Source organism: Rhopilema esculentum, unplaced genomic scaffold (assembly GCF_057945365.1).
Source record: "Rhopilema esculentum isolate cy_ngs unplaced genomic scaffold, ASM5794536v1 HiC_scaffold_36, whole genome shotgun sequence".
In the NCBI taxonomy this organism is placed as follows: domain Eukaryota; kingdom Metazoa; phylum Cnidaria; class Scyphozoa; order Rhizostomeae; family Rhizostomatidae; genus Rhopilema; species Rhopilema esculentum.
In genome coordinates this window covers 1,749,137-1,774,548 of record NW_028300847.1, presented here as the reverse complement: position 1 = coordinate 1,774,548, position 25,412 = coordinate 1,749,137, and the positions used below count along the sequence as shown (strand labels likewise).

Below are 25,412 nucleotides of genomic sequence, written 5' to 3'. Positions count from 1 at the left end.
ACTACCAAACGAATGAATTTGTTGTGGTAATTCAATAAAACGCCATAGGCAACCTCAGATGGCAAAAATCATCAAATAGAGGGGTCTAATTCGAGAATTTACGGTAGCAGTGGAGACTTATTCGAGGGGGGGGGGGGCTTATTTACAATTTGCAGTTCTAGGGTGGGGGCTTATTCAAGGGGGCTTTTTCGAGGGGGGGGGGAAATTCGAGGATTTACTGTATTTGGACACCCAATTTTGCATTTATACTGGTGCTGCGCTATCCCGCGAGATCGATTCCAATATCCGCAACAACAGAATCACGAGGTGAGACACGCCCCGTGGAGAGACAGTTGCGGAAGTATTGACATTAGATACCGAGGTGTGAGGTTTGTATAATATTTTAAAATAAATTCACGAATTTAAAAATATCCTTAATTATGTTTTTACCAGTTAAAAAAACCTCAAAGGATGCTGTTTTCAGGTTGTTGCATAAATCATATTGGCCTAAGCATTTACTTAATAGGCTGCTTAGACTTGGCATTTTAGCCTAGGCGCAGTAATTGATATGCAAAACTGTTTAAAAGTGCTATTTCACGGCTCTTTATCCAGTAGTCCTCAAAATTCCTGATAAAGTTTTTACTCTGCCTGTAATGCTAAAAATATTTGTATTAAATGACCCCTATTCCCATGTTTTTTAGGGTCTCTGTCATTGAAACATTAAGATATACGAATTTAACTAGATTTTCTTATTATAGAGTTAACACTTGGCTTATTTGCTATAAATACTCCTTATATAAGCAGCCAGGACCACAAGAAACTTCAACTGTTGCTAGGCACATTTTAAAGAAAAATTCCATTTCAATATATCTGATACTTGAACGTTTTGTTGCCCCCACCAGCCTCAGACCTGCAAAAGCTAAAAATTTTTAAATATTTTTGAAAATTTTTAAAATAAATATTTTTAAACGAAAAGCAGGAAGATTTTGCCAGAAACATTGCCATAGGAAACATTTAAAAGGCAAAAATATATGCAGGAAGTTTTATCAAAATGATTGTTTTCTTGGTTAATAGGAAGCATCAATTTTACCTAGAAGTTCGAATAAATGTATACTGCCTTTGAGGGGTCAAGCCTTTAACTGCAAAGTAATTGGTGCAAACAGAATTTTCTCTGTGCCACAACTATATATTGGTTTAAATGCTGCCCTCATCATCACAAATTTTGTATCAGAAATTGATGTTTTGAAGTTCAATAGGTTGTGTCATGTGTCATGTTTTCTATATGATGAGTTTTCTGACATTTTTTGCCCTTTTCCCTCAATTTCCAAGTCTACTCAATTAGAGTATGTCACGCTTTGATTGTTGGGGTTGGAGACATGTCAATGCAAAGTTTGTATAATGGGGACTAGGCAACATAGAGGTTATATTTACTTTCCACTTCTTAAAGATCTTTTTCAGTCTTCAAAGCATCCAAAAATGTTTATTTTTTCATCTCTTTGCCTTTGTGCTTGCAAATATTAGGAGCATAATGTTTTAATAATCTCTTACTTCAGGTTGCATTGCAAAAAAAGCAATGGATCTCTCCAAGATTGCTCAGAACCTCATTTTCAGCGTTTCAGGAGCAAAGGTAGGCTATGAATGGCATTTCATGTATGCATTAGGTGAAAAAATATACATCACCATGTAACTGAGTGAATATCATTAAAAATGTGTTTGCAGTCAGATAAAGACAATGGAGATTTCTAAGGAGGTGCAAGAGGCAGACAGAGCCCCTCTTGTCAACATTTTTCTGGATCTTGAAGGTGGGGGGGGGGAGGATGTTGCTCAGCCCCCTAAACAATAGTTGCATATATCTTGCTTTCAAAAAATTTCCTCATCTTCTTCTTAAATCTCTAGATATGCTTTTTTGCAAGATCTTGACACAGGATTAATCAAATTGTTAACTGTGATGTGACACAACTTGTTAATTCTCTTATCTCTGGCACCTTTTTGAATAGTGTATGTTCCTTTGAAAAAATATTGCCATATTGATAAATCATGATTTTCATGGTCTCCCAAAGCTAAATTGCAAATAAATGTTTGTGTCACTATTTATGTCTTAAAAAACATTGGTTGTGAGAATCTTTCCTGAACAGCATTGGCTTGCTTAAGCACAAGAAAACTGCACCCTTTTATAAACTGTCCCTTGTTAAAGTTTTTAGAAATCACCTCGCAATAAAGATAAAATCTAGATGACTTAGACAGGCAACCTAATTTCTTTCCCTAGTGGGAGGCATCTTTTCTTCATCGTTGGTCATGTGAATTGAATTTTATTTGAAAATGAAATAATTTGTTTTTTCTTGAAACAGTAAAAGTAGGACAATTGGAACTGAAGTTGTGTGGATTAGAAATTGTGTACTTCACAAACAGCATGAGGACAATAGCCCTGTGTTACAAACCACACTTTATTCATGGGAGATAGCTGGTAAATTTGGCAGGGGTACCATAAAAAACTGGCATGGTGTGGGATTTCATGCTTAAAAGCGATCTTGAAATTGACTAGGGGCAAAGAATTTCAGCTTGTATAGGATGTGGGGGGGGGGTGGGAAAATGTCTGGATCGTTCAATTTGTTCAAAGGGGACCCCCATCTCAGGAATTCTTTCACTTGGGATGATTTTCACCCTTTCTTGTTACACAAGGGGGTGTAAGACAGGGGCCTAGGGGCTGTCAGAATCAACATAAAATCAGGGAAAGGTGCAACAATGACCAAGCACAAGTTTTGGAATCATAGTAGGCCTGTTTCCAGGATGTGTCTACATTTGTATGTACATGAAAAGTTCATCAGAAAAGCAAACCATCCAAATTATGAAGCTTACTCTTATGCTCGAATTGATATTTTTTTCAGTGCTATTTATTTTTGTTTTTCTTTGCTCATGTGTAATTTTTTCTAGTTCTGGCTATAAAACCTTTCTCTTCCGAACATATATACATGCTAGAGCTAGATTAAATAATTCTCTGACCAATCTTAAAGGACCATTCAATATTTATTTCAGAATGGATTTTTGTGGAGATATGTTTTTAAAAATGGCTTTGAAAAAGGCAAACATTTTACAATCATTCTAAAAGCTTTTCTGTTTGACACTCCTCAAAGTATAAAACGTCCGAAAAAGGTCCCAAAAGAATAAGATGGAAAATACATACCCAGTTATGGAGGGAAATAGGCCAATCAGAAAAACATGAACACATTACGCGGTTCACATTTTAAAAGATGTTTCTATAATTATAATACTCTGTCCTACACTAGGAGATTATATATAAAAATTAGCAGATTAGACGGGAAGGAGTTTTGTTTGCTGTATGAGTTGCTGATGCTGGTTATTTTCATATTTCTTTTGTTTATGTGGTAGACAAACGCATCGTGTCTTCAATAACTCCGCAGTTTGTGTATTTTGAAAAATCTAAAATGTAGATGAAATATAAATCCAACAGTAGATTAAGAAAACGATTAAAATTGATTCCATCTTTATTTTCTTGCAGAATGTTCCATTATCTTCATTGTGGGAGAATAATTCTGTTGTGATAGTCTTTTTAAGAAGATTTGGATGAAAATTATGCCGGCTATGGGCAACCGAGGTGAGCGAAATAAAGCCTCAACTCGACGCCCATGGCATAGGGCTTGCAGGTATTGGCCTGGAAAAGCTTGGTGTTGAAGAATTTGTCAGCGGAGGTTTCTTCAAAGGAGGTTTGATCTATAACAGAAATTGTTTCTATACACGTAACTATTTAGATTTAATGGAAACTATGTATCCAGGGTTTTATAAAAAAGTACAACAGGAAGACAGAACCGTGAAGTGATGGTTTATACCAACTTTGGTGGTTTAGCTCTCTAAGCTTAATAGGCAAGGGATGTCTTGGCCAATCACGGATCGCGTATGTTTAACGAACATAACTAGCTTAATCTCACGTTGAAAGCACTGAACAATTTTCTCTGATCCCTCCATTGTGGCAATGACAAAACAATGGTCACGAAATGAGCCGAGTACCACCCACATCTCCCAGATTATGGGATGTTACAGACAATTTTCCACAGGGCAATACCAGATTTCACACAATGTGGCATACGCACTTTTATAAGCTTAAGTATTTTAGATTTTCTTTTGAAGTTCTTTCAAAAAGTGGTTTTGCCTGTTGTTTAGTCATCAGAGCTTCTGAGTCGCGAAGCATCTCTGTTAGAGACTCTAGCTAAAAGCGTTTTTAAATCGATACCTGTGCTGCTAGGAGTGGAAACAAAAGCTGCAGATATGTACATACAACGTACTGTACATTTTGAACTTGTAATAAAGATGTATTGTAATAAGATATTACAAGATCAGAACAATAAATATAGGTACAAATTACTTTCTACGATGATTTTGTTTGTTTTAAGTACAATGTGAGACAATTTTTCCAACAAAAATCCTAGTCACATATAAGCAGTGGTGGATACTGGGGAAAATATGGGGGACAAGCCTATTGTTTTGATAAAATGACATCCCATTTACCCATTGTTTTAAAACAAGAACCATTGTCTCCGAAAATATTGGGGGGGGGGGGGGCGCCAAGGCATAATTGTGTTATCTGACTTTTCAGATTTGAAAGAAGGAGGAAAAGTGGTTTTTATCATTATATTACTGGTCACATACGAATGCTTGCATTTTTTATGTTGCTTTTTAAAAAAGCAGAGTAAAGTAATTTTATTGCATGCCGTATTTTGCCTGTGAGCGAGCACTTTGAAATTATCGAATCTGGCACTCAAATTTAAATGTGTGGCGAGTTTAAATTTTGTGCAAATCAGAATTCTTTTTGTGCAAGTCAGAATTATTTTTGTGCGAATCGCTTGAATTTTGTGCGAGTGGTTTTTCTTTACGCGTGAATCGGTTTATTTTAATGTCAATCAGTTTTGTTTGTATGCGAATCTGTTTAAGTTTAAGTGTGTGGCACTTATGGGCCACCATAGTTGACAGTTTTACCAAAAGTTTCGATTTGTTCCAGATCTATACGTGGACGAAGGCAAACAGCTTTTCAAGGCGCAACAGTTTAAACGGTAAATTAACAAAATTTTATTATTCATGATTAATTAACGTAAAGTACCGAACTCATGATTAAATAAAGTTGATTATATGTTTACTTATTAGCTTTATATTTGACATAAAAGGTTTTTTAACTCTCTGTTTTCTTGTACACCTGATACATATTGCTGATCCCGACTGATTGTACTTATTTTATTGTAGTTATAACATGCTGTCTGTTGCTGGGGCGCTGCTTGCGTCAGAGACACGGCGGGCAAATGCAAAGGTAGGTTTTGTTGTTTCCAACGTAAATTGTTGGTGACGCTAACCCCATTGACATTAACGCTAACCCCGTATTTAAGGGTCTTTCAGTTGGGGGCCTTTTCAGAAATGTGTCGGATTTAATAATTCTTAGTTAAGTCTCATTTCTTTCTTTTTTGCTTTTGATACTGTCCGTACTTTGTCTCTTTCTCTCTCGAATTGTAATACATGAAAGACGGGGTGCTTCTGTTTATATAACGTCGCGCAAATTTTCAGAGACTGGGGAATAAACACCCAAATGATCGTGCCGGAACTCATTTATTCTTATAAAATGTCAGCCATAACGTGCTTGCTTTTGTCTGGGACTAAGGGTGGTTGCTCGATAGGTTTCGAGGCAGGGCCTATTTTATGGAAGTTTTCCAAGACCACACTTTAAGAAAAGATGGCTGTGTATGAAGCATGGAATTTCAAAATATCGACTGTTGCCGTAGAAAGCGTTTTTCTTTATTCGTGTAAAACAAAAATATTCAACATAACACGATTACAAATATGTTTCTATTATAACCTATTCTTTATGGACTCCGATAGTAACAGTAGTTAAAGGTTAACATTGCTAGAAGCTCTATAATTCATACTTATTTTAATATTGAAGGACACGCCAAAAAATTTAAAACGCGGGGGGTTCTAATAAGAGCAGGTGGCTATAAGATTTTGAAAAATTAATAATTGGTGGCTGTTTGGCCGCCATTTTAGTTACTGTCGTTAGATTCAGGGGTCTTTTACAAGCTCTGATTGGCTTTTACACCATTTGAGAGCAAAAAGCTGATTGGCTGTAACATTTTTCGCTCTTGTTGGACCAGAGTAATCTGGACCAAGGAACTTGTGCTACGATTCATGGATGTTTTGTACTGTTCTGTTATGTTATAAAGACTCAAAACTCTATCAACAGAAAAACATAACAAAAATAAAGCTAAATTGAAAAAACCCATTCCACAATTTTGAATTTCCAAGACCACATTTTGGATTTCCAAGACCACAAAATGTGGGGAAAACCGCACTAAAATTGGCCCTGTTTCGAGGTACGGGGACGTCCCATTATTTAAGGGTACCTTTTTCTTGAAAAGTGCAGATTATTGGTATCAGTTTTTAAAATATGTGTGGAATTATGGCTACCATTTGAAGAAACATGCCGAATTATAGGTACCATTTGAAGAAACATGCAGAATTATGGGTACCATTTTGGAAAACGTTGCAAATTTGTTTGGTGATTTTTTATTATGTTTTGAAATGTTATTTGCCTAAATCATTGGTATAGTTTTCATCGTGTTTGCAGAATTATGGGAATTTTTTTCAGACATGTGCGGAATTATGGGTACTAAAAAGCTGCTTATAAATTTTACTTTGAGCAACGTACAGCATTATTTTATAAATATCTGTGCCTTCCTTAGAGCAACGCAATGGGAATAACAGGAAACATGAAAGGAGATGGAATGCAGCTTGGTGGGACCCTTGTTGTTGAAAAGGGTGGGGAAAAAGTTCTCTTGGTTCACAAGCAAAAGAATCCAGGTGATCACACAAATACTGCCGACGTCCTCAAGGCACTGGGGATAAGTTCAGCTGGAGAAGGTGCTGGTGATGGCGGAGCAGAAGGAGCAGTTGGTGGAGTGACCGATACCAAGCAAGAAGTTGGTGAAAGTGTCGAAAATAAAACTGAAGAAACAGCATCGGAGAAGGGTAGCGGTGAAGGGGAGGCGGCAGAAGAAAAAACTACTGGAGAATCAGAAGGGAAAACGGAAGCATCAGGGGAGTCTCAAAAAGCACAACCTGTAGAAGAAACGCCAACTGAAACCAAAGCGGAAGGGCCAGCAGAAACGCCAGCAGAAACGCCAGCAGAAACGCCAGCAGAAACGCCAGCAGAAACGCCAGCAGAAACGCCAGCAACAGTAGTGTCAGCTGAGGAATCTGGAGTTATAGAAGAACCACAAAAGCCCCAAGTGGTGGAGGCTGTTTCAGAACCAGAATCAAAAACAGACCAGGAACCAGAAAAGACAGAGGAGCCAGTTAACGATGCTCCAGCTGATGTGGAGGTAAACACTGCAGAAGATCCACCCAACGAGGATACGAAAGCACCAGGAGAGGGCTCACAAGCTGGGACGGATGACAAGGAAGAAGTTGGAGAGAAAGAAAGTGAAACAAAAGATAATGACGCACCTGGCAATAAAGTGGAAGAGGCAGAAAGCACCAAAGAAGACGGAGAAGATGCAAAGGAAAAGCCAGAATAATAATGCGTGACGAAGGTTTCGGTATTTTGTGATTACAGAATTGTAGGTGTCCCACAGCCGCGTGTCGTAGTTAAAATGTCAGTATCGTTTTGTAAGAGGTAGTTTGTAATGCACAGCTTGCAGGATAATCAGTAGAGTTTCAACCAGAGGGCTCGAGATTCTGGTTGAATTCAATCCCTTGACGTTCTGTTGAACAAAGTACATAGATTGGCGAACTCTCAAATTTTCTGCTTGCGAACAGCAAGTTGTTATTTTTGGTGAATTTTGCAGTTAATTGTGAATGGGGTTTCTATGTCTAAGAGAAAAGCCATGTATGGGATTCAGTCAGTGCAATGCAATGTCTCATGGATCGTCGTTCTTTGCAGTATGCGTCATTGATCCCATTTTAAAGTCCTTTGATCCCATTTGGAAGTTTTCTAATATAGAATATCAGGCTGTTGTTTACATTGTCAGTAGCTTTTTGCATGCCTGACATCAAGCCCGCGTACCTTTCAATAATCTCCCATCCCATCCTTGTATTATGTGTCCCATTTTATTTTTGACTCAAGACAGCAAGAATGAAACGTCAGCCTCAGGGAAAGCTTTAAACAGAATTCGCCTTGCGAAAATTGAAAATTCATTCATTTCAGATTAGCAATCTGCTCCATGATATATACCAAGGGCAAATCACTCTTGCAAATTGCAAACCAGATGTCTGCGAAAATAAAAGGATTTTAAGATAAAACAATAGAATTTCTACCAAAGGTATACGAGACACTCTTGGTGCGATTAGTCCCTCGGATAAAGTTATCTTTTGATTAGAAACTCCTGCAATTTCATATTAATAAATTGTACTTTAAGCCATCAAATTTAGATTTTGAAATGAATATGTATTTGACTATCTTGATAATGAATTTAAAATATACATTTATATTCTATGGCGTACTCAGAAATATGTAAAACAGTTGATAAAATCGCAAATACAATTTTGATTTGATCTAAACATTTCTTTAGTAACTATTATGAGTGTTTATCTTAAAGATTTAAGGCCGGGATGAAATCACAGTGCGATAACATGCAGCCATTTTTCTGATCGTATATTGTTTTGATTTTGAATACCGAATATAAAATGTACTATTTCTCCATAAAATATACTCATTTGCAACACCAAATCATCTTGGTTGTATCATAAAGTGTATTTTTGATGAACGAAGGCAATTTTAAGATAGTAATTCCCCCTTTTCTAATCAAACAGCAAAAAATTGCTTGATAACTCAAAGCTGTCACAATGATAAGTCAAAAGACAAGTCTTGGTAAATAAATTCATTCACCAAAGCTCAATTTTTCTTAGCAAAAAAAGTCTCCACTCAAGATAAACACTCCGAACCATTGAATGAATGCTGTAGACGTCTAAATACACTATTGGTTAATTGTAGATTGCCCTATACTGAGGTCCCTTTTTTCCAACCATGCTTACAATTGTTACAATTTTGTCCAAACTAATAATTATCTAGCTGAGAATTGCTCTTTTGTCAATGTATTGTTCAGATATGATGATCAATGTTAAACATAATTTTATTATTGCTTTATACTTCTATAATTTGCCTGAAATTTAATATGCTGTTTATGACTCGAAAGTTTATGACGTTTAAGCATAAATACGAAACATCGTTTTGCTTTAAACTGAATTAAATCTGCTTTCAAAGCGTTGCTTAGCAATTTGTATTTTGTAAAAATCATTTTCATTGTTTCTAAAGCTCTGTATATTACTGTTATGAAGCATTAGTTTAAAACATGGCTTTATGCGTAACTAATTGCCGAATTCCTTCAGTACATGAAGTCAGAGAACAATGAATTTTTTTTTACTCTACTGAATCTCAGCCTGTACAGGGCCTTTTCTAGCACACTAACTAGGAGGGGGGGGGGGGGGCAATTGCTCCTCCAGCCCTAGTGACTTTCCATTGTTTTTAACAATTGCTGTTGTCCTCCTCTTTTGTATAAACATAGGCTTGCCCCTGCAGCCAATTTTGCCCTTCGAATCACTGATCTATAAAAAAGACTGGATAGAGCTTCCTATTGACTTGAAATACCAAAGTTTCAAGCCCGTTCAATTTCAAAAGGAAGAGGGCCCCAAACAATAGCGGGAAGCCATTCCTCAAAACCAATACTTCAACGATATGAATAAGCAAGAGCTGCAATGCTCTGTGTATGATTGCTGAAAGAGAACAGGCTAGAGCAGCTGAAAACATTGCTAGGGGCGACAGAGAAGGTCGTCTCCTCGCATGGGCTGTTTTGGGGCCCTCTTCTCGGATGGCGACACTCTGGTCACATTAGAAGCTCGATCCATTTTTTTTATAGATCAGTGCTTCGAATGGGTTTTGAGCCTATAGCATACCCTGGTTACCAGGTCCTCAGTGAAAGAGATTGCCCTGATACCTGGGATACCTGAAGCATCTCCATCTATCCTATGTGCTTGAACGTTCAGAGGCAGTAGCATCGTTGGAAGAATAGAATGATGGTGGGGGACGGTAAATGAAAAAGATAAGTACAGGGCGTTACCATCTTCAAAAGATGCGATATCTGCCAATCCCAAGGGCGGGGTCAAAAACAATTTCCCGGGGGTTACACCCCCAGACCACCATTATTTGCTCCTGTCAGAATTTTTCTGGATCCTCGCCTGTAACCTTCGGATTGTAGCCAATAGACTTGAAAAGAATTCGATTCCTAGGGCTGATAGAAAATACCCTATCGCCATTATCTGAATATTGCTGCGCCATTTTTACTGGTTTCCCCTATCAGAATGTTAGAAATTCTATGTTATCTGTAAATTATTCCAAATTTTCTACAACTTCAGCTCCCGACTTTTTATTTGGTTGTCGAGTCAAGAGAATATGTATATTCTGATATATATAAATGGTTTTATATTGCTGACTTATGAATCACGGGAATCTTTTGGGAAAAACCTTTTTGTGCTTATCTGCGTAATGTTTATTGTGTAACTTGCGATAATTCTTATATTTTTATTCTTTTGTATCAGATGTTTCTTTTATTCTAAGGTAAATTGTTATTTTCTTTAGGTATGGTAATTCTTTAGGTATCGATTCGAAGACCATGACATTTGACTCACAGTACTAGTAATTTTGGTCCTCCAGCCAAGCTTCTTTATGAGTTGCTGGCCCGGTGCATCGAAACTGCTGCCAGAAAGCGACGTTCTAAATACTCAAAATCCGTTGAAAAAGGGGTTAGATTGATCAAATCGATTTGGATTTTCATTCTTGCAAAAAGGCACCCGTTACAAAAAATGCTGCTTGAGAAAGTTGTTTTTCCAAAAATTCATCACAAAATATCTGCTACTGTTGTGTTGTTTGCGACACCGAAATGTTTCCGCAGTTCGATTTTCTAATGTGTGACTCATTGGCGCGACTTATTTTCTAATTGTGTGACTTTCTCTGCTTTGCGTGCGATTTATTTTATTTCTTGTGACTGGAACTAAAAAATGTGTGTCGAGTTTGATTTTTGTGCTGGTCTCTTTTCTTTCTGGGTAACACACTTGAATTTTTTGCGAATCAGTTTTCTTTTCTGCGACTCGCTTGCGAATAAGATTTCTTTCTGTGTGACTCGCTTGAATTATGTGCGAGTTGTTTTTCTTTCCGGGTGAATCGATTTGTTTCAATGCGAATCTCTTTTGTTTGTATGCGAATCAGTTTGATTTTAGTGAGTGGCATTTATGGACCGCCGTAATGCTGGGCCGTTTCGCCCTACAAGCCTGCATTAAAAAATACTGTATGCTCTACAAGACTTTCATACTATTTGAAGCTCTTGAAATAAAGTTATTATTTTTCCATTTTAATCTAATTGACGTAGGCCTTTCCATCCTTCTTTGTTATGAAAATACCATCTCTATGGAAAATACCCAGTTGCCACGAAAGGTGCAACATTAAATGCCAAGGGACACCTGGGTACCCACAATGCATCTCGGTACTCAATAAATGCAATGTGCACGGATTAGTCCAGAGAGGAGTGGATTGGAGTCATCAAGGACAGGAACGGAGGGGAAAGACCTGGGGAGCGGCTATTTGACATCCTGACAAGAGCTGGAGACAGGCTTTTACCATCAATATGCCGTCTACCACTGAAGCTGCAGAAGAAGCCAAGGTTAATTCAAGTGAGCCAACTGGTGGTGAGGTTTTAGGTGAGAAGTTAAGCACGTTGCCTGGTCACTGATGTAGGCCGGTCAGTTTTGAATTGAATTATTTTGCCAGTTTTTTTATTTCTCCAGTATGTATCCAGAGATGCTGTTTGAGCTCTTTAACAATAGTAGCACATCCATCTCGGGTACAGTTGTTTCTATTACTTGCAAGCAAGCGAATAAATGTTTTTTCCTCTCAAGCCATTACATGCGGCCTACCGTTTAGCGGCGTGGTCATCCAAGTTGCACGTGCTTGCAAACTCTTGTTTCGAAAGTTTCGGTTTCTGTTTCACTTATTGGTTGAACGTAAGTATTTCCTAAAATACAAAAGAGTCAATGCACAAAGTCAGCTGGATTAAGAAGTTTATGTATACTCTGGTTAAAAAGGATACCTCTCCTTTTTAAACAATGGGTATGGGATAAAACAAAGAGCCTCTAAAAGGGCACTATGAGTGAGAAATAACTGTATGAAAAGTTATGCCTTCTGAACTGTTAAATATAAAGTTTAGCACTGCTGGACACCTTTCACATATTGCCAGTTGTGATATACGTTTATATGTAATTGGCAACAGGATTCTCTGCAAATATATTTATATGTTAAAATTTCTGTTTACCTGTCTTGTCACAAAGTGCTTGATTCCATATAGGCAGAGCTGTAAATGCTATCTGGTGTGTAAAACAGGAGGGTGATGATGACTATGATGATGATGACTACTAGAACAAGGAATAGTTTGATGTCATTAAATATGGAAATGAAATTATGAATTATAAAGTGCTTTTTTCTCTTGCCTCTGCTGCATATTTGTTAATTATGTGACATTTAATAATCTACAATAAAATCTAAGAGGCATTTTATTCAGCTTGTGCAGCATAATTACAAAAACCGTTTTTTAACAAGCTGCTTCTATAAGTAACGGACTGCTCTTAGTACATATTTACATTTTGAAACTTTTAGCAACAAAAGTGAGTGGAACTGTCAAGTGGTTCAATGTAAAAAATGGATATGGCTTCATAAACAGGTATTTTCATCTGCTAGTTCTTCTATTGATCTGCATCGCCATATATTTACATAAAGCCCACCTTACACATTACATATTGTATATAAATGTGTAAACAAGTAAAGTTTACTGGAAACTGAGACAATTGAATAGACAGTAAGATAAAAGAATATGATGAAACAGCTTGCTTTGACTGTCTCGCAAGAGCCTGAGATAACGGTAAAATATCAAAGAAAATAAGAATACAAGGAGTAAAAGAAAACCAAACTGTTATAAGGGAAATTATCTCAAAGATATATACAATTTAAAACAGAAGTTATATAAGGTGTTCACAAAATTATGTCTCTTTCTTCTCCAAGCTAAAAAGAAATGTTATGTCTTTCAAGCAACCAGTAATGTCTTTCAGAAGCTCCTGATGCCCTTCCTCAGAAAATTGTAAAGTCAGTCATCATCTGAGAGTACTGGGGTCCTAAGTTAAAATTGCTAACTATATGCCTTGTTTATCAAACGCCTAACCCTGAACCTAAAACTTTATCTGTCAAAAGAACCCCCTTCTCTTACATTTTATGGAACATCCAAGAAACTAGCAAATTTTGTATGATATTTACTGGAAAAAATAGGAAAATATCATAATTAGATCTCATCAAGATAAAGAGGTTACCCAGATACCTCCCCCGTTCTAAAGAGGTATCTATTTGCTCTTTCTCTGGTGTTGACTGTCCTACAAGAGCAACATAGAAAACCGTTAAATTAAAAGCAACTGAATAGGATATATGCTGAAAAGGAAAGACCAAGACAGTGGCTGGAAAGGAAGTAACAAGGATTTATATATATATATATATATATGTTATCAAAAAATAATTTATATATATACCTAAAATTCGTACTTAAAATTTTGATAATAATTATTTCTATTATGATTTTTTTTAGAAATGACACTAAGGAAGACATCTTCATTCATCAGGTAGTTTTCACTTTCACATGTGTATGCATATGATTTCATATGGTCTTTTGTTTCTTGCCAAGTAAAATGCAATTTGCTGACCAAATTTTACAGTCACATTGACAACAAATTCAAGAAGATCGTGATTACAATCTGTTTTTTTATAAGAAATTGTTTCTTGGAAACTTGTGTGCTGTTTATGTTGACCCACAAAGCTCTAATATTATAGGTCTTCAGATGACCAAGAGAGATTGTCTGAAGACAATACTAGATATTGGGCAGAATAATATATTGACCATATGGCAATGAAGATTTAACTTCTTCATTTCATATATTTTTATAGATTCAGAAGACAGCCCAGTGCTAATGTAATTTTATCCCCCTGCTCATGTGTATTGTTCATTGGCTACACCAGGATAACAGGCTTTGATTGTTGTCCTGAAACATTGCACTTCCTTTTTATAGGATCAAATTACAGTCTACCTCTATGACAGTTCAAAGTCTTTAGTTCACAGTTGATTGGGTGTTACTCAACACTTGGTTATTTTTGGTTTTTTCAAAAGGTTCTAGCAGTAAAGCTCCGTTTGCAATTGATCATTGTTAAGCTGTCATACGTACTGGGTGAAGCCCATCATTGCCTCCCCCTGTTCATGACAGCAATATGTACAATTTTATCTTGTCGTTTCGAGCCATCTCATGATGTTCTGTCATGCCTTATGTTGGTTTAAATCAAGATAAAATGACATTCACCCAGTTTTTGCATCAAAGATTGTTTGTAGAACAGTTTTGATTTTTTAGTAATTTTCTGTAAAAAAACCTTAATATTTAGATAAATTTTTGTTAATGAAAATTTTAAATCTTCATATTAAACAGACTTCTATTAAGAAGAATAATCCTAAGAAGTACTTGCGAAGTGTTGGTGATGGTGAAGTTGTTGAATTTGATGTTGTTCAAGGAGCCAAGGTAAGCAGAGACTCTTTGGCAGGCACAGACTCTTTAGCTAAGAGCAGATGCCATTTTCATGACTGTTTCAAGGCAGTTTTAGGCTAGTGTAGGAAACGGAAAGATTGTATCAGAGTTTTAAGAAACAGGCAAAATACCTCTAATTTTAACCAATTGAAATACAAAGATGTGCCAGAAGCAAAAATGCTGCATAGGCTGGACCATCTCTTAAGTAAGGTGATGGATTCCTGCTTTCAAAGTAATGATATCAATATATTACTTTGATATTGAGCAAGCAGTGGTAGTTGCCTGATAAGCCCACCAAGTGTAGAAAAGGTGGTACCAGCTAAGAACTGTCATGTTTTGTTATATACACCGAAGCTTAGAATTTTGTGTAGTTTTGTACACAAGGCAGAAATGTTTATTAAATACATCATTAAATATGCAGGTTTTTAATCATTCAGGGTTAAGTATAAGTATGGATATCCCTTGTGGTTTTTTTTGCCATGTAGTTGACTGTGATGATATATCTTTTATTGGTGAAACTTTAGGAGTTCATGATGCCCAATTATATACGCTAATCTGAGTCAACTATCAGAAATCAGAAAGCTGTCTTATAATATTTAAAAATATATAGAATGTAAATTTTTTTCTGGTCAGCTCTAAATGTTTTTCTTTTTCATTCAGGGGTTTGAAGCATCTAATGTCACTGGCCCAGATGGGGCCCCTGTCCAAGGAAGCAAGTATGCCCGTAAGTTGAATTGAAACAGTTTCTTTGTAAAAAAAATCCAGATGCACAACAATGTAAGAATTTGCTGAAGGGTTAATATCAAGATGCAAGCAAGTGATTTTCTTTGCTTGCCCTATCCAGTTTTGACAATTATTAATGTAAGTTAATTGCCAAGATGTTTAAGACTTTCTTACACAGGCCTTAATCTTATTTAAAATTATTCTAAAGTAAACCTGCATAAGTGAATTTTATTTTGGTCTAATTTCTGATGAACCTTACCATGAAGCATCAAACAAGCTGCTTTTTATTAAGCATTTATTTGATATTTTAAAAACCCTTATAATTAGCATTATGCTAGAAAATCTAGACAAAGTGGAATTTTCTTGTTCTTTTCACCAACCCCCTTATATGGGATCAAACACTGTATATATGACAAGCTAAAAAACAGTTATTTTTGTAAATTTAAATTACATCTGTATGATGCAGCTTCTGTTTTGTTGATAAACAGCAAATCGTAACCCGCGGTACCCTGGTTTCTTCCGTGGACGTGGATATGGCAGAGGTTATTACCGTGGAGGGAGAGGGGGCTACTACAGACGTGGACGTGGCCGTTTTGGGCGTGGGGGAGGGCGCTTCAGACGTAGTTCTGAGGATGACCATGAAGAAAGGTCTGAGAATGAGGTAGAAGTTGAAGAGGAAAAGGAAAGAGGAGAAATTGAAGAAACAGAAGATAGAGGAAGGGGCCGCAGATATAGGTAAGTTGACAATTGTGTCAATTGAAGGACAAAGGACATTCCTAACAAGAGTAACACTTGAAGAAGTATATATAATTTTTTTATAGTGGAAGCTTTTCATTTCTAATAATTACAGGTTACAACCAAAATGCCTAATGAACAAGCCTGATAATAGCTTGTCTGGTCTGGCAAACGATGGAGCAAATTTATAAGTCAAGTAGTGGAAGCAAAGTTCATGATGAGTATTCTTTTGATCTAACATTACTAAGAAATATTGGCGTTCATCTCGACCAGTTTGAATAAAATAGTTGTCATTATAAAACTGTCTGTTGTGATAATTTGACCTAGCCATGATAATCTGGACCTTAACTTGACCTTTGCTTATATTTTAGTTGTCTTCATAGTTCACTTTGAACAGTCATCTAATGAAAACTCATTTTGTGCAAGTTTGTAGCCATTCGAGTGGATGAAATAACCTGACTCTAGGCCCCCAATCAAAAATTCTTAGCTGCTTTCACGCTCTAGGCCAAACTTAGGGCAGGAAAAGGAAAAAGTGATCAACATATAGCAATTCCGATATTTAAATTGAATTAAAATCGACTTCAAAGCAAACATGACAATACAAAGAAGTATTTAGATAATTTCTTGAAGTTTTAATGAACAATAATGACCGATTCAATGTTTTGCTTTACTCTAGGGGTGGAAGAGGGAGAGGCAGACCAAGATACAACAACTACTACAACAGGCCCTACCGTGGACGCCGGCGACAGTCCCCTCGTGCGGAAGAATCTGCAAGTGAAGAGAGGGAGGAAAGCAAAGAACACGAAGGTGAAGAGAGGTCAAGGGCCAGAGGCCCCAGAAGGGGTAGAGGCCGTGGTAGAGGTTACAGAGGACATGAGCGAGTCTACAGAAGACAGGAAAGGTACAGGGGTTTGGCACTTTAGAACCGAGACAGAATCTGAGATGATTACTTGGAATGCTAAATGACTTTAACAGCCGAGTTTAACAGCTCATGATTGCTGATCAATTCTCTTTACTTAAATGATTCATTAATTAATTTTTGTTCCATTTGTGTTTGATAGAGGAAAAAGTCTAGTACAAGGTTTTTTCTTGCCTCATTTTAGCATAGCAGTGATTGGATTACTTTTTTTATTGCAGGAACCAAAATTCAGAGAATGAGGAGAAGACCTCAGAAGGAGAAAAAGAGCAGAGAAGTGAGGTTGGTTGAGTGTTTCTCGCTTGAACTAAAATATATTAATGCCTGGCCTACATCACTATAAATAAGCATCCTCTTTATTTGTTTTGTCACTAAGGGGTTCATTCTTTCCTATCAGTCTTTCTAAAAAATGTCGTCTGATTGTTTATATAATGTTGTTAGAATTAGTTTTATTGTATAAGTATAATCCTTATGATATACAAGTGGTTGTGATGTACTTTGATGGGGTTTTTTGTGTAAGGAATTTTAGAAATAAACGAATGGAGAATCTTTACGCTTTTTGGCGTGTAGTTTTAAAACGCATCTTTATAAATTTTATGACCAATGGAATTCGAAAAGCAAAGTTAGAAATATTTTTCGCTGTGACTTTTAAGTTATGTGCTCGTCTGCTTCAGGATGAAGGAAAGCCTCGTAACCAGAGACGTCGCAGAAACAGAAATATAAGGAAGAGGCAGCCAAAAGATGGCCAGAAAGGGGAGCAGGAGAAAGGAGAAGAAGTTGCAGCTCAAGAGCACGTCAACGGAGAGATCGAAGCTGGAGCAAACTGAACTTGAGATTTAGCCAAAAGTTCACAGAAACTATGCTTGCAAAAACGTTTACATCATCATTGATTATCATCAGTTAGTTTTGGACTTATCAATTTGTTTCTAGCATTGTATTTTGCCGAGGCAAGAAACAGCCGCCTTTATCATCACTTTCAACGGTTCATCATAGAATAATACGCTGCATGGAATACTTCCCTTTAAGGAACAAAGAGCGACTTAAATTCAGTTCTTTATTGCATGTAGAAACTGAAGCAATGTCGAATAGGACTTTGGCCAGTAGTGGCAAATCACCTGTAGGAAAGGCTGTTTCTTTCTTTTGCCAGCTTACAAGTATATTGAGAGCAATGTTGTAGTTGACGCAATTATGATTCGGTCTTGAGAAGCAGAGATTTTGTTGGGTAGTGAATTACATCACCGTATTGGGTTAAGTTTGTAGCTGTAAACCTCAGTTTGATTGCAATATTCCATCTTGTAAGGCAGCTGTTATCAGGAATTATCGTGTGCATGGTCATCTTAAACAAGTATTCCAAATGATATATTACACCATCAGACATACAGGCCGCCTTTTGGTGTTTTTCTTGTATTCTCTTCCTCCGGGTTGAAACGGACTGCAGAAAATTGAAGATGTTAAACAAAATCTATCCAGTCGCCCTCAGCATAGCGGAATTTCGTTTTCGTCCAATCAGATCCCGCCAATGTTGCATGGTTTGTCTACATTTGTCTCGAAAACATACTTAGCTATGGAGGGAAACCACTACTGGAATTTTGGGCTGTCGCCCTCACGATTTAAGAACGTTTATTTTCGTAGAATATTGTCTTCGTTGTTTTGTTTGTTTGGAAAGGGAGAGGAAGCCTATGTGATCGGACTGTGAAATGAAGAGAAAATACGGTAAGAAATAACCAGTCTTGGGTCCGAGCCTGATCTCAGGATAACCAGTCTTTAGATACCGTGTAAAATGTGTATCGTTTTTATGCAAGTCGATTAACTATGTGACGGGGGAATGTTTTAATTTTTCTAGTAGGTGTTCACATGCGAAATTAAGCAGCACGGCATTATGTTCCTTTTTAAATTCGATGTTTGTTGCGACCACTTACCAGGGGAAACGTAGGGGAATTTAATGTAATTGTAGAGTTACCCTACACTTATTTAATCAGAATGAAGTCTATAAGAATACTGAGATTCCGATTTGCTGAAAATTTAGAATAGTTAAAGAGTAATGAAGGCTCAAGCTTCATTAAGAATTCACTTTTTGCCTTATTTGGTGAGTTGATGAAATAGACGGAATTAAGATGATGCTTTATGTTTTTGTTCTTTATTTATTGTACTGTTCTTGTTTGGTTTTGTGATGACGTAATACATCAACAAAGATTTTAATTTTTCTTTGAACTCCAAACGAATTTACACTTTTTGTTGCTTACGAGTTAAGAACAATTTAAGAGGTTTATACTCTGAGGAGTGTCGGACGAAAAGTACTTTAGCTTGATATGTTTCCGCTCCTCCTTGATATGTTTCCGCTATTTTCAAACACATATTGGTGTAAAATCAGACTTTCTTTCTATCGAATTTGAAAATGGCTTTGAAAAAAGAAAATATTTTACAACATATTTGCTAAAAGCTTATTCATCTGACACTCCTCAGAGTATGAAACGTCAGAATAAGGGTCTGAAACAACACGATGAAAAATGTATACCCAGTTGTGGATCGAAATTGACCAATCAGTAAAACGCAAGCACAAGATCCGTATAGTTGACCAATCAGTTCCGCGTGCCTAAAGGAAAATTACCACTGGAGTCGAAGAGAGAAAACGGACTTCTTCTGTGTACAGTACACAATGGCGGCTTTTTCTATCGATTTTTTTACAGTGGTATGGATTATTTATATGCTATAGCAGAGAAGTTTCTCGTAAAACGTTCAGCGTGCAACAGGGACTATTTTGTATATCCTAATCGTGTAACACGGTAAAAGGATATCTCGAGATACCCTGGAAGCCAGAGCTACACAAGGAAGGTGCAATTAGAAGAGAGAAGCGGAGGAACGCCCAGAGCTACAAAGGGAAAAAGGAAAGGATAAGGAAAACTGTGGAAGAAAAGTGGAGAAGCTGCGAGGGAGAATAAGAAAAGCTGCTTCGTTTCCTTTTCTCTTCTCCCCCGCCTATTTTCCGCAGCTCCACCTTTTCAAACAACGCAATAGCCTCTGTGGAGGCGAGTGTGTATTGATAAACATTATCAAGGACTGCAAAATTTCATACAATGAAATAACGACTTTGTACAAGAATAAAACTTAAGTGCGATGTTTCGAGCACAACTCTTTATCAGGTAAAAAGAATAGGAGGAGTTAAGGTACATTTTGTCACATTTAAGCACATTATATGTTCTTAGATAAAGATAAACCCTTTTAAAGTTGCTCAATTTATTCAATAATAGATTGTTTCTGTTGGTCCATCAGGGTTCCCGTTAATTGCCAAAGAATATGGCATTTTCTTTTTTTGGCCTTCTTTCTATTAAATACAGAGCTTTCTATATGATATGCATGCAAATCGAATCCTAAAGGGGAGTCAAAGATTGCACGGAGAAATTCTGGTAAATAAATAAACCACCCCTCCCTCCACCATACTAGCCCACAGCAACTGCTAGATAGCTGCATCAAAGCTCAGGAAAGCAATTTCACTTAGCTTTTTTCGCTCACTGCTTAACAAGAGACGTAGAATAAATGCAATTTTTGCGTCCTATTTACCAATGATGATCGATTCAACACTCGTCAAAATAAAAGCAACACTCGTCAACATTCGACACTAGCTGACTTAATCAGTTCCTTGTCTGATTCATTAAGACAATGTAAAAAACGAGATATTCAGCGAGAAAAGACAACACTGGCAAAATTAAGATGTTATTCGATGATACGCATACAATGCCTTTGCATACATAGGCTGTCATGGTACATACTACAGTGCACTGGGTTATCGAATCTATATACAGTTAGCAAAAGGAATGCCTCCGGTCTGAAGGACATCCATTACAGAACAACGTGAAACGTGAAGAGCCAAGGTAATTGTATAGTTGTGTGCAAGATACAAAAAACCAATCAAGAAATTCAATTTTCGTCTGAAAAAATAATTAGGCAACTTGGTTGAAAGAATAACGATGGAAGTGATTCAAGGTTTTGGAAGGCCAGAGCAGACTTAAATCCAAGAAATATCTGTCTATGCAGATTTGAAACCATGCTTACAAGTTGTGCCACAGACATTGTCAAAATTAGTAACTAATAAACTAACATGAATCCTTATTCATTTGCTATAGTCAATGCATAACAATGTTTGAAGTTTTGCTTCTACTTGGAGTCGGTTATCCTTGCGTCTGCTTTTCACGTTTCTTCTCTGCCAACACAATACCCACGTGTTCAAGTTGCTTGTGCAGATTTTCTTTACGATTTTCAATGAAACTTTCGCGTTTTTTCTGAGCAAGTAGATCCCTCTCTTCCAACTCTTTGCGTTTTTGTTCCGCAATCTCTTTCTCCTGTTGGTCTCTGGTCATCTTCGCTTCTTGTATTTTTCTAAAGTTGTCTTGTTGTTTCTCGACAATTTTCTGTATTTGCTTCTCTCGAATTTCTTCGGAGACCTGAAACAAAAACATTAATACTTTGCTTCACTTTTACCTATAGGGGCATTCTTTGGATCTTTCTTTTATTTGAACCACGCGCGAAATTGCTTCAAGAATAGAAAAGAACATTTGAACTCCAACAAGACTTTTGGGTAAAATTCAAAGAATGGCAAAGAGGCCTCAGCCAACTACCAATCAACAACTGGCCAATCAGTGTGCTTGATTTCACTCGCACACCTATTGATTGGCTTATATTGATTAAAAAAATACCTAGGAGAGATTCAAAAAAGGCTTCTAGATGATTAGATCAGTTTTACAAGGCAAAGTGAAAGCGGGAAATAACTTACCATAGTCTTAGCAAGTTTTTGTTCAGCGTCCTTTACTTTTGCAGCAATATTTTCATCGTGTATTTTTCTTGCCTCTTCCAGTCTTTTGTTGTTGGCCGCCGCCTTCTTGGACTTCTCTTGATTCTGTGCTGCCAACAGCTCCTCGCTAGACTTAATCTTCTTTTCATACTGGTCTTTGATGGCCTTCTGTCTTTGCTCATCAGACTCTTGTTTTACTTTCTGTGCAATCTGTATCTTTTCATCGTGTTCCTTTCTCTTTTGTACAACTTCTAGCTCAAGACTCTATAAGAAAAATTAAAAGTTCGGCACATGTTGAAAACAACCAAACCAGTGGAGTGGAAATTTACAGCGCAGAGTAGAGAAAGAAGTTTTTGAACTTTCATTTTTGGTTCATTTGTTTGAAGCCAAGTTTTGATAAATTTTTAGCTATATCGTTGTCATATGACACGGAGAAATCTTATTTATCGATATACATTGACATGGTAAAAGGTTTCTTCAGGTACGTCAGAGGTCACGATACCAGGTGACCTCTGTAAAGTCGTGCTTGCTTTGCCATCGATTTTGTTGCTTTTAACTGGTGAATAAGGCGGTGAGTACTTACTCTCCTTCGTTCCTCTGCTAGCTTACATCGTATTGTTGCGGGTGCTGGTTTGACAGGGGACATTGGAATGTTTGGTGGGCTCTTCAAAGCTGGCTTGATGATTATGTCCAGTCGGACTGGGTAGTTGGAATCACCTACGAATAATGTAAATTATCTTACTTTTATTTGCTAAAGAGCGCTATTTTTCTCACAAATAGGACTGAGCGCAAAGTTTTCCACCGATCACTAAATGGTACACTTCTCCGGTGTAAGGACAGGTGTAGAACATATGTATACAATGCCAGGTGGCAACTAACCAATAAAATGATAAGTTTTGAAGAAAGGTACAAATCGAGAAATTTTCCAGTCATTGGAAGGTGCTTTTAACTAACATTTGAAAAGTTACTTTTCATTGTCACGTCATTCCGATAAAGAACTAAAAATTTGCTCATAAAGGACCAAGTGCCATTCATGATGTCGCTTTAAGGTTGGATTAGGATGCTATAAAAGAGCTGTAACATGTTTGATGATTCAGGTCTGACAAATAATTTGTTTTAATTTGGAATGAGGGCAAAACAAATGGAGAGTGAACTAAATTGGAGAGTAAAAATTTGTTTCCTTGAATTTTATAAAAAAGGAAGCAAATCAAATTTTCATATAACTGATTCAATCCAAAAAAGGAAATATCAAAGACAGATAGCGCAAAGGAGACTCAAGGTGCTTTTCCTGCACCTGTTGCAAGGAGGCTTCACCTTGGTTCACCCACACCGGTCACCACTGCCTTTTTACATGATTGACACCGATAAATGAAATGTTTGGAAATTAACAAAAAACAATGAACTTACGTCAAGTGACTTCTTAAAACATTATGAAAATATTATCACAGAGTCAATCGCAATGAGAAATTGCAATTACAATGCATGTTTCATACTAAAGCCCAATCTCCAGTGATAATCCGTATTGCTTTGTCAAACTTTACCTTCAAACGTCGGGAGGTCAACAAAAACATTTTTCGCGTGAAGCATTTCGCAGCGAAATTTTGCAAGACTTTCTCTCACTGGAGATTGGGCTAAAAGTATCAATTTCCAATACCAAGCTGTCAAAAAATAACAAAGAAGATTTTTCTGAAAGGAATAGCAGCATTTTGTCCGGTTATGTTGATGAGAAATCAAATGCTAAACTAGTAACCGAGAGGATCAGAGAAAGCATTCAAAAGAGTTAGAGGGGAGAGGCAGATATTAGAGTGACTATCAATGCTCACCAGGGTCGACATCGTTCTCGGATAGGCTTCTGTCAAGCCTCTTTTCGTTCGAGTCAACTAAGTATTCGTCAGCTGCACTGTAAGAGCAGTGTCTTGGTTTTCTTGGCATCTCCTCGTTATCAGCCATTGTTGTTACTCTAGCAAGGGACAAAATTTCTCATTTTTAAGGCAAAAACACATTGGCTATCCTGTAAAAAGCATATTAAATTCAAGACTGCCAGCAGTCAATTGGAGATAGGCTTTCATTATTCATGGTAAGATCGTGAATTATGTCTAAATCATCTTAAAATAACTGAAATTTATCAAAATTATATCGGCTCAGCCTGGCTTATGTTTGTTGAGTATCCATCACGGAGCTTCATCGTTGATGTATTTGATTGGTTGCAACGGCCTGACAGTAGCTGCACAGGCGCTTTGCCTAGGTCAATTCCACAATAAAATATTGTTCTGCAGGAAATCGTTTAAGATTCATTATTGTATAAAATCAATCGATTTCTGTCAAGTATTAATGAAATTCACACTCGAACAGGAGCTTTTACACCGTGCTTTTGTTAAACTATAGTTTCCCGGGACTTGTACCGCTTTGAACTGTATGATTATATTCAATTCTTTGAAAAGGCAAGTGCGAGCTTGAAATAGAAATGTAAAGAGAATCCAATTAGAATTTCTGTCTTGTTTTAATCACTCGTTTTTCGGAAATTTCTAATGAGACAAACAATTGCTTTCAAAGAAAATTCGATTCGCTATACCTAGATTTGTCAGGAGAATATTTTAGAACTATTAACGATTCTGATAGAATATTATGTAATTTTGAATAGAAAAATAATAGAATACATCCCCAAGGCATTTTATTTTACAATCAAAACACCCGAGTTTAACAACGGAACATTGATTTGAAGCTTCCAGCTATCTTGATGTCCACAATTTCATGCTATGTTTTGTTTCGTTGTAGGCTGATATGAGTAGCAAAGGCGCTGTAATTATTTGTGTAGTTGTTACTCCCGGTTTCCTCCTTGGTTAGTTGACTGCCTAAAAGTTCATCAAGAATGCTTGGAATTGTTCACTGTAGCTAAATAATTTCAGAGGGCGATACTTCAGTTTACAGTAATGACTCGAGGCTCTTCAACACACACTAAAAATGAAACGCACACTGCATGCTTAGCATTCGTTTGAAAAAGTAACATTCTAATATTCCCTGGACTTTGATTATCGTTGGGGATTCATCGCTAATTTCTAACCATGTATTTTTGAAGCAAAAGTATAAAAAATAGCAAGAAACATACCTTTTTCCTTCCTCACTCACGATTAGCGGCAGCAAAATGTTTTTCAACTGGTCTTCTGCTGACGTGATACTTTTCGCGCCTTCGAACAGTAACTATTGTTTTGATTCTTTACCACGTGACACACAAAGCCAAATATGGCTTGAAGACGTGAAAGATCACATTATCATCCATGCATATGAATTAGAATATTTCAAAAGGTGCAGGATTGAACACCACCAAAGCATGAATGCATGAATCGATTTTAATGCCTCTGCGTCAAAGGGCGCAAATTTGCGCAGGACACTGCGGGTCTGCTATTGTTAACTTATAAGGCTTATAACGCCCTTATCTTTTCTCGATGCATTATTTACATACAGAAGTCAATAAACACAGTTGTTTTTTATCTGTGTTAGCCTTTTCTCTTTTAAACGGAGCTTTACTTTGACGTGAGCCTAACGAAACGCTGACGAAATCAGTCAATGGCCTTGCTATTAATTGCATTAAAGTGGCAATGACCTTGAAATGTTTTACATTTTAAA

At 36.9% G+C, this 25,412-nt stretch overlaps 2 protein-coding genes and 1 pseudogene across 4 annotated transcripts; 2 read left to right on the top strand and 1 right to left on the bottom strand.

Annotated features, from left to right (window-relative positions):
* Positions 1–227: 227 nt before the first annotated feature.
* Positions 228–9,380, top strand: LOC135688048 (uncharacterized; annotated as a pseudogene). 2 transcript variants are annotated; one of them, XR_016145262.1, is made up of 6 exons: positions 228–368; positions 1,533–1,606; positions 3,497–3,701; positions 4,991–5,042; positions 5,230–5,293; positions 6,717–9,380. The product of XR_016145262.1 is annotated as an uncharacterized LOC135688048, transcript variant X1 (transcript). The 2 variants fall into 2 exon arrangements; XR_016145263.1 differs by having other exon boundaries at positions 242–361.
* Positions 9,381–11,532: 2,152 nt separating this feature from the next.
* On the top strand, positions 11,533–18,390 carry LOC135688049 (uncharacterized). Its single transcript, XM_065204742.2, has 9 exons — positions 11,533–11,721; positions 12,674–12,737; positions 13,647–13,680; positions 14,533–14,622; positions 15,289–15,352; positions 15,840–16,086; positions 16,763–16,987; positions 17,224–17,284; positions 17,677–18,390. Exons 1-9 carry the CDS (start codon positions 11,649–11,651, stop codon positions 17,827–17,829), a joined length of 1,011 nt encoding a protein of 336 aa, XP_065060814.1. The 5' UTR covers positions 11,533–11,648; the 3' UTR covers positions 17,830–18,390.
* A 2,290-nt stretch (positions 18,391–20,680) lies between these two features.
* Positions 20,681–25,146, bottom strand: LOC135688050 (uncharacterized). Its single transcript, XM_065204743.2, has 5 exons — positions 24,895–25,146; positions 23,612–23,748; positions 22,372–22,505; positions 21,771–22,052; positions 20,681–21,441 (listed from the first exon to the last, which is right to left on the bottom strand). Exons 2-5 carry the CDS (start codon positions 23,736–23,738, stop codon positions 21,169–21,171), a joined length of 816 nt encoding a protein of 271 aa, XP_065060815.1. The 5' UTR covers positions 23,739–23,748; positions 24,895–25,146; the 3' UTR covers positions 20,681–21,168.
* Between the last annotated feature and the right edge of the window lie 266 nt (positions 25,147–25,412).

Bases quoted from the DNA above. Each gene is read 5' to 3' on its own strand.
- LOC135688049 (XM_065204742.2), top strand. From the start codon at position 11,649: ATGCCGTCTACCACTGAAGCTGCAGAAGAAGCCAAGGTTAATTCAAGT. The intron at 14,623-15,288 runs GTAAGCAGAGAC...TTTTTCATTCAG, and splicing joins ATGTTGTTCAAGGAGCCAAG to GGGTTTGAAGCATCTAATGT. The intron at 15,353-15,839 runs GTAAGTTGAATT...GTTGATAAACAG, and splicing joins CCAAGGAAGCAAGTATGCCC to CAAATCGTAACCCGCGGTAC.
- LOC135688050 (XM_065204743.2), bottom strand. From the start codon at position 23,738: ATGGCTGATAACGAGGAGATGCCAAGAAAACCAAGACACTGCTCTTAC. The intron at 22,506-23,611 runs GTGAGCATTGAT...CATTATTCGTAG, and splicing joins CGAGAACGATGTCGACCCTG to GTGATTCCAACTACCCAGTC. The intron at 22,053-22,371 runs GTAAGTACTCAC...TTTTTCTTATAG, and splicing joins TAGCAGAGGAACGAAGGAGA to AGTCTTGAGCTAGAAGTTGT.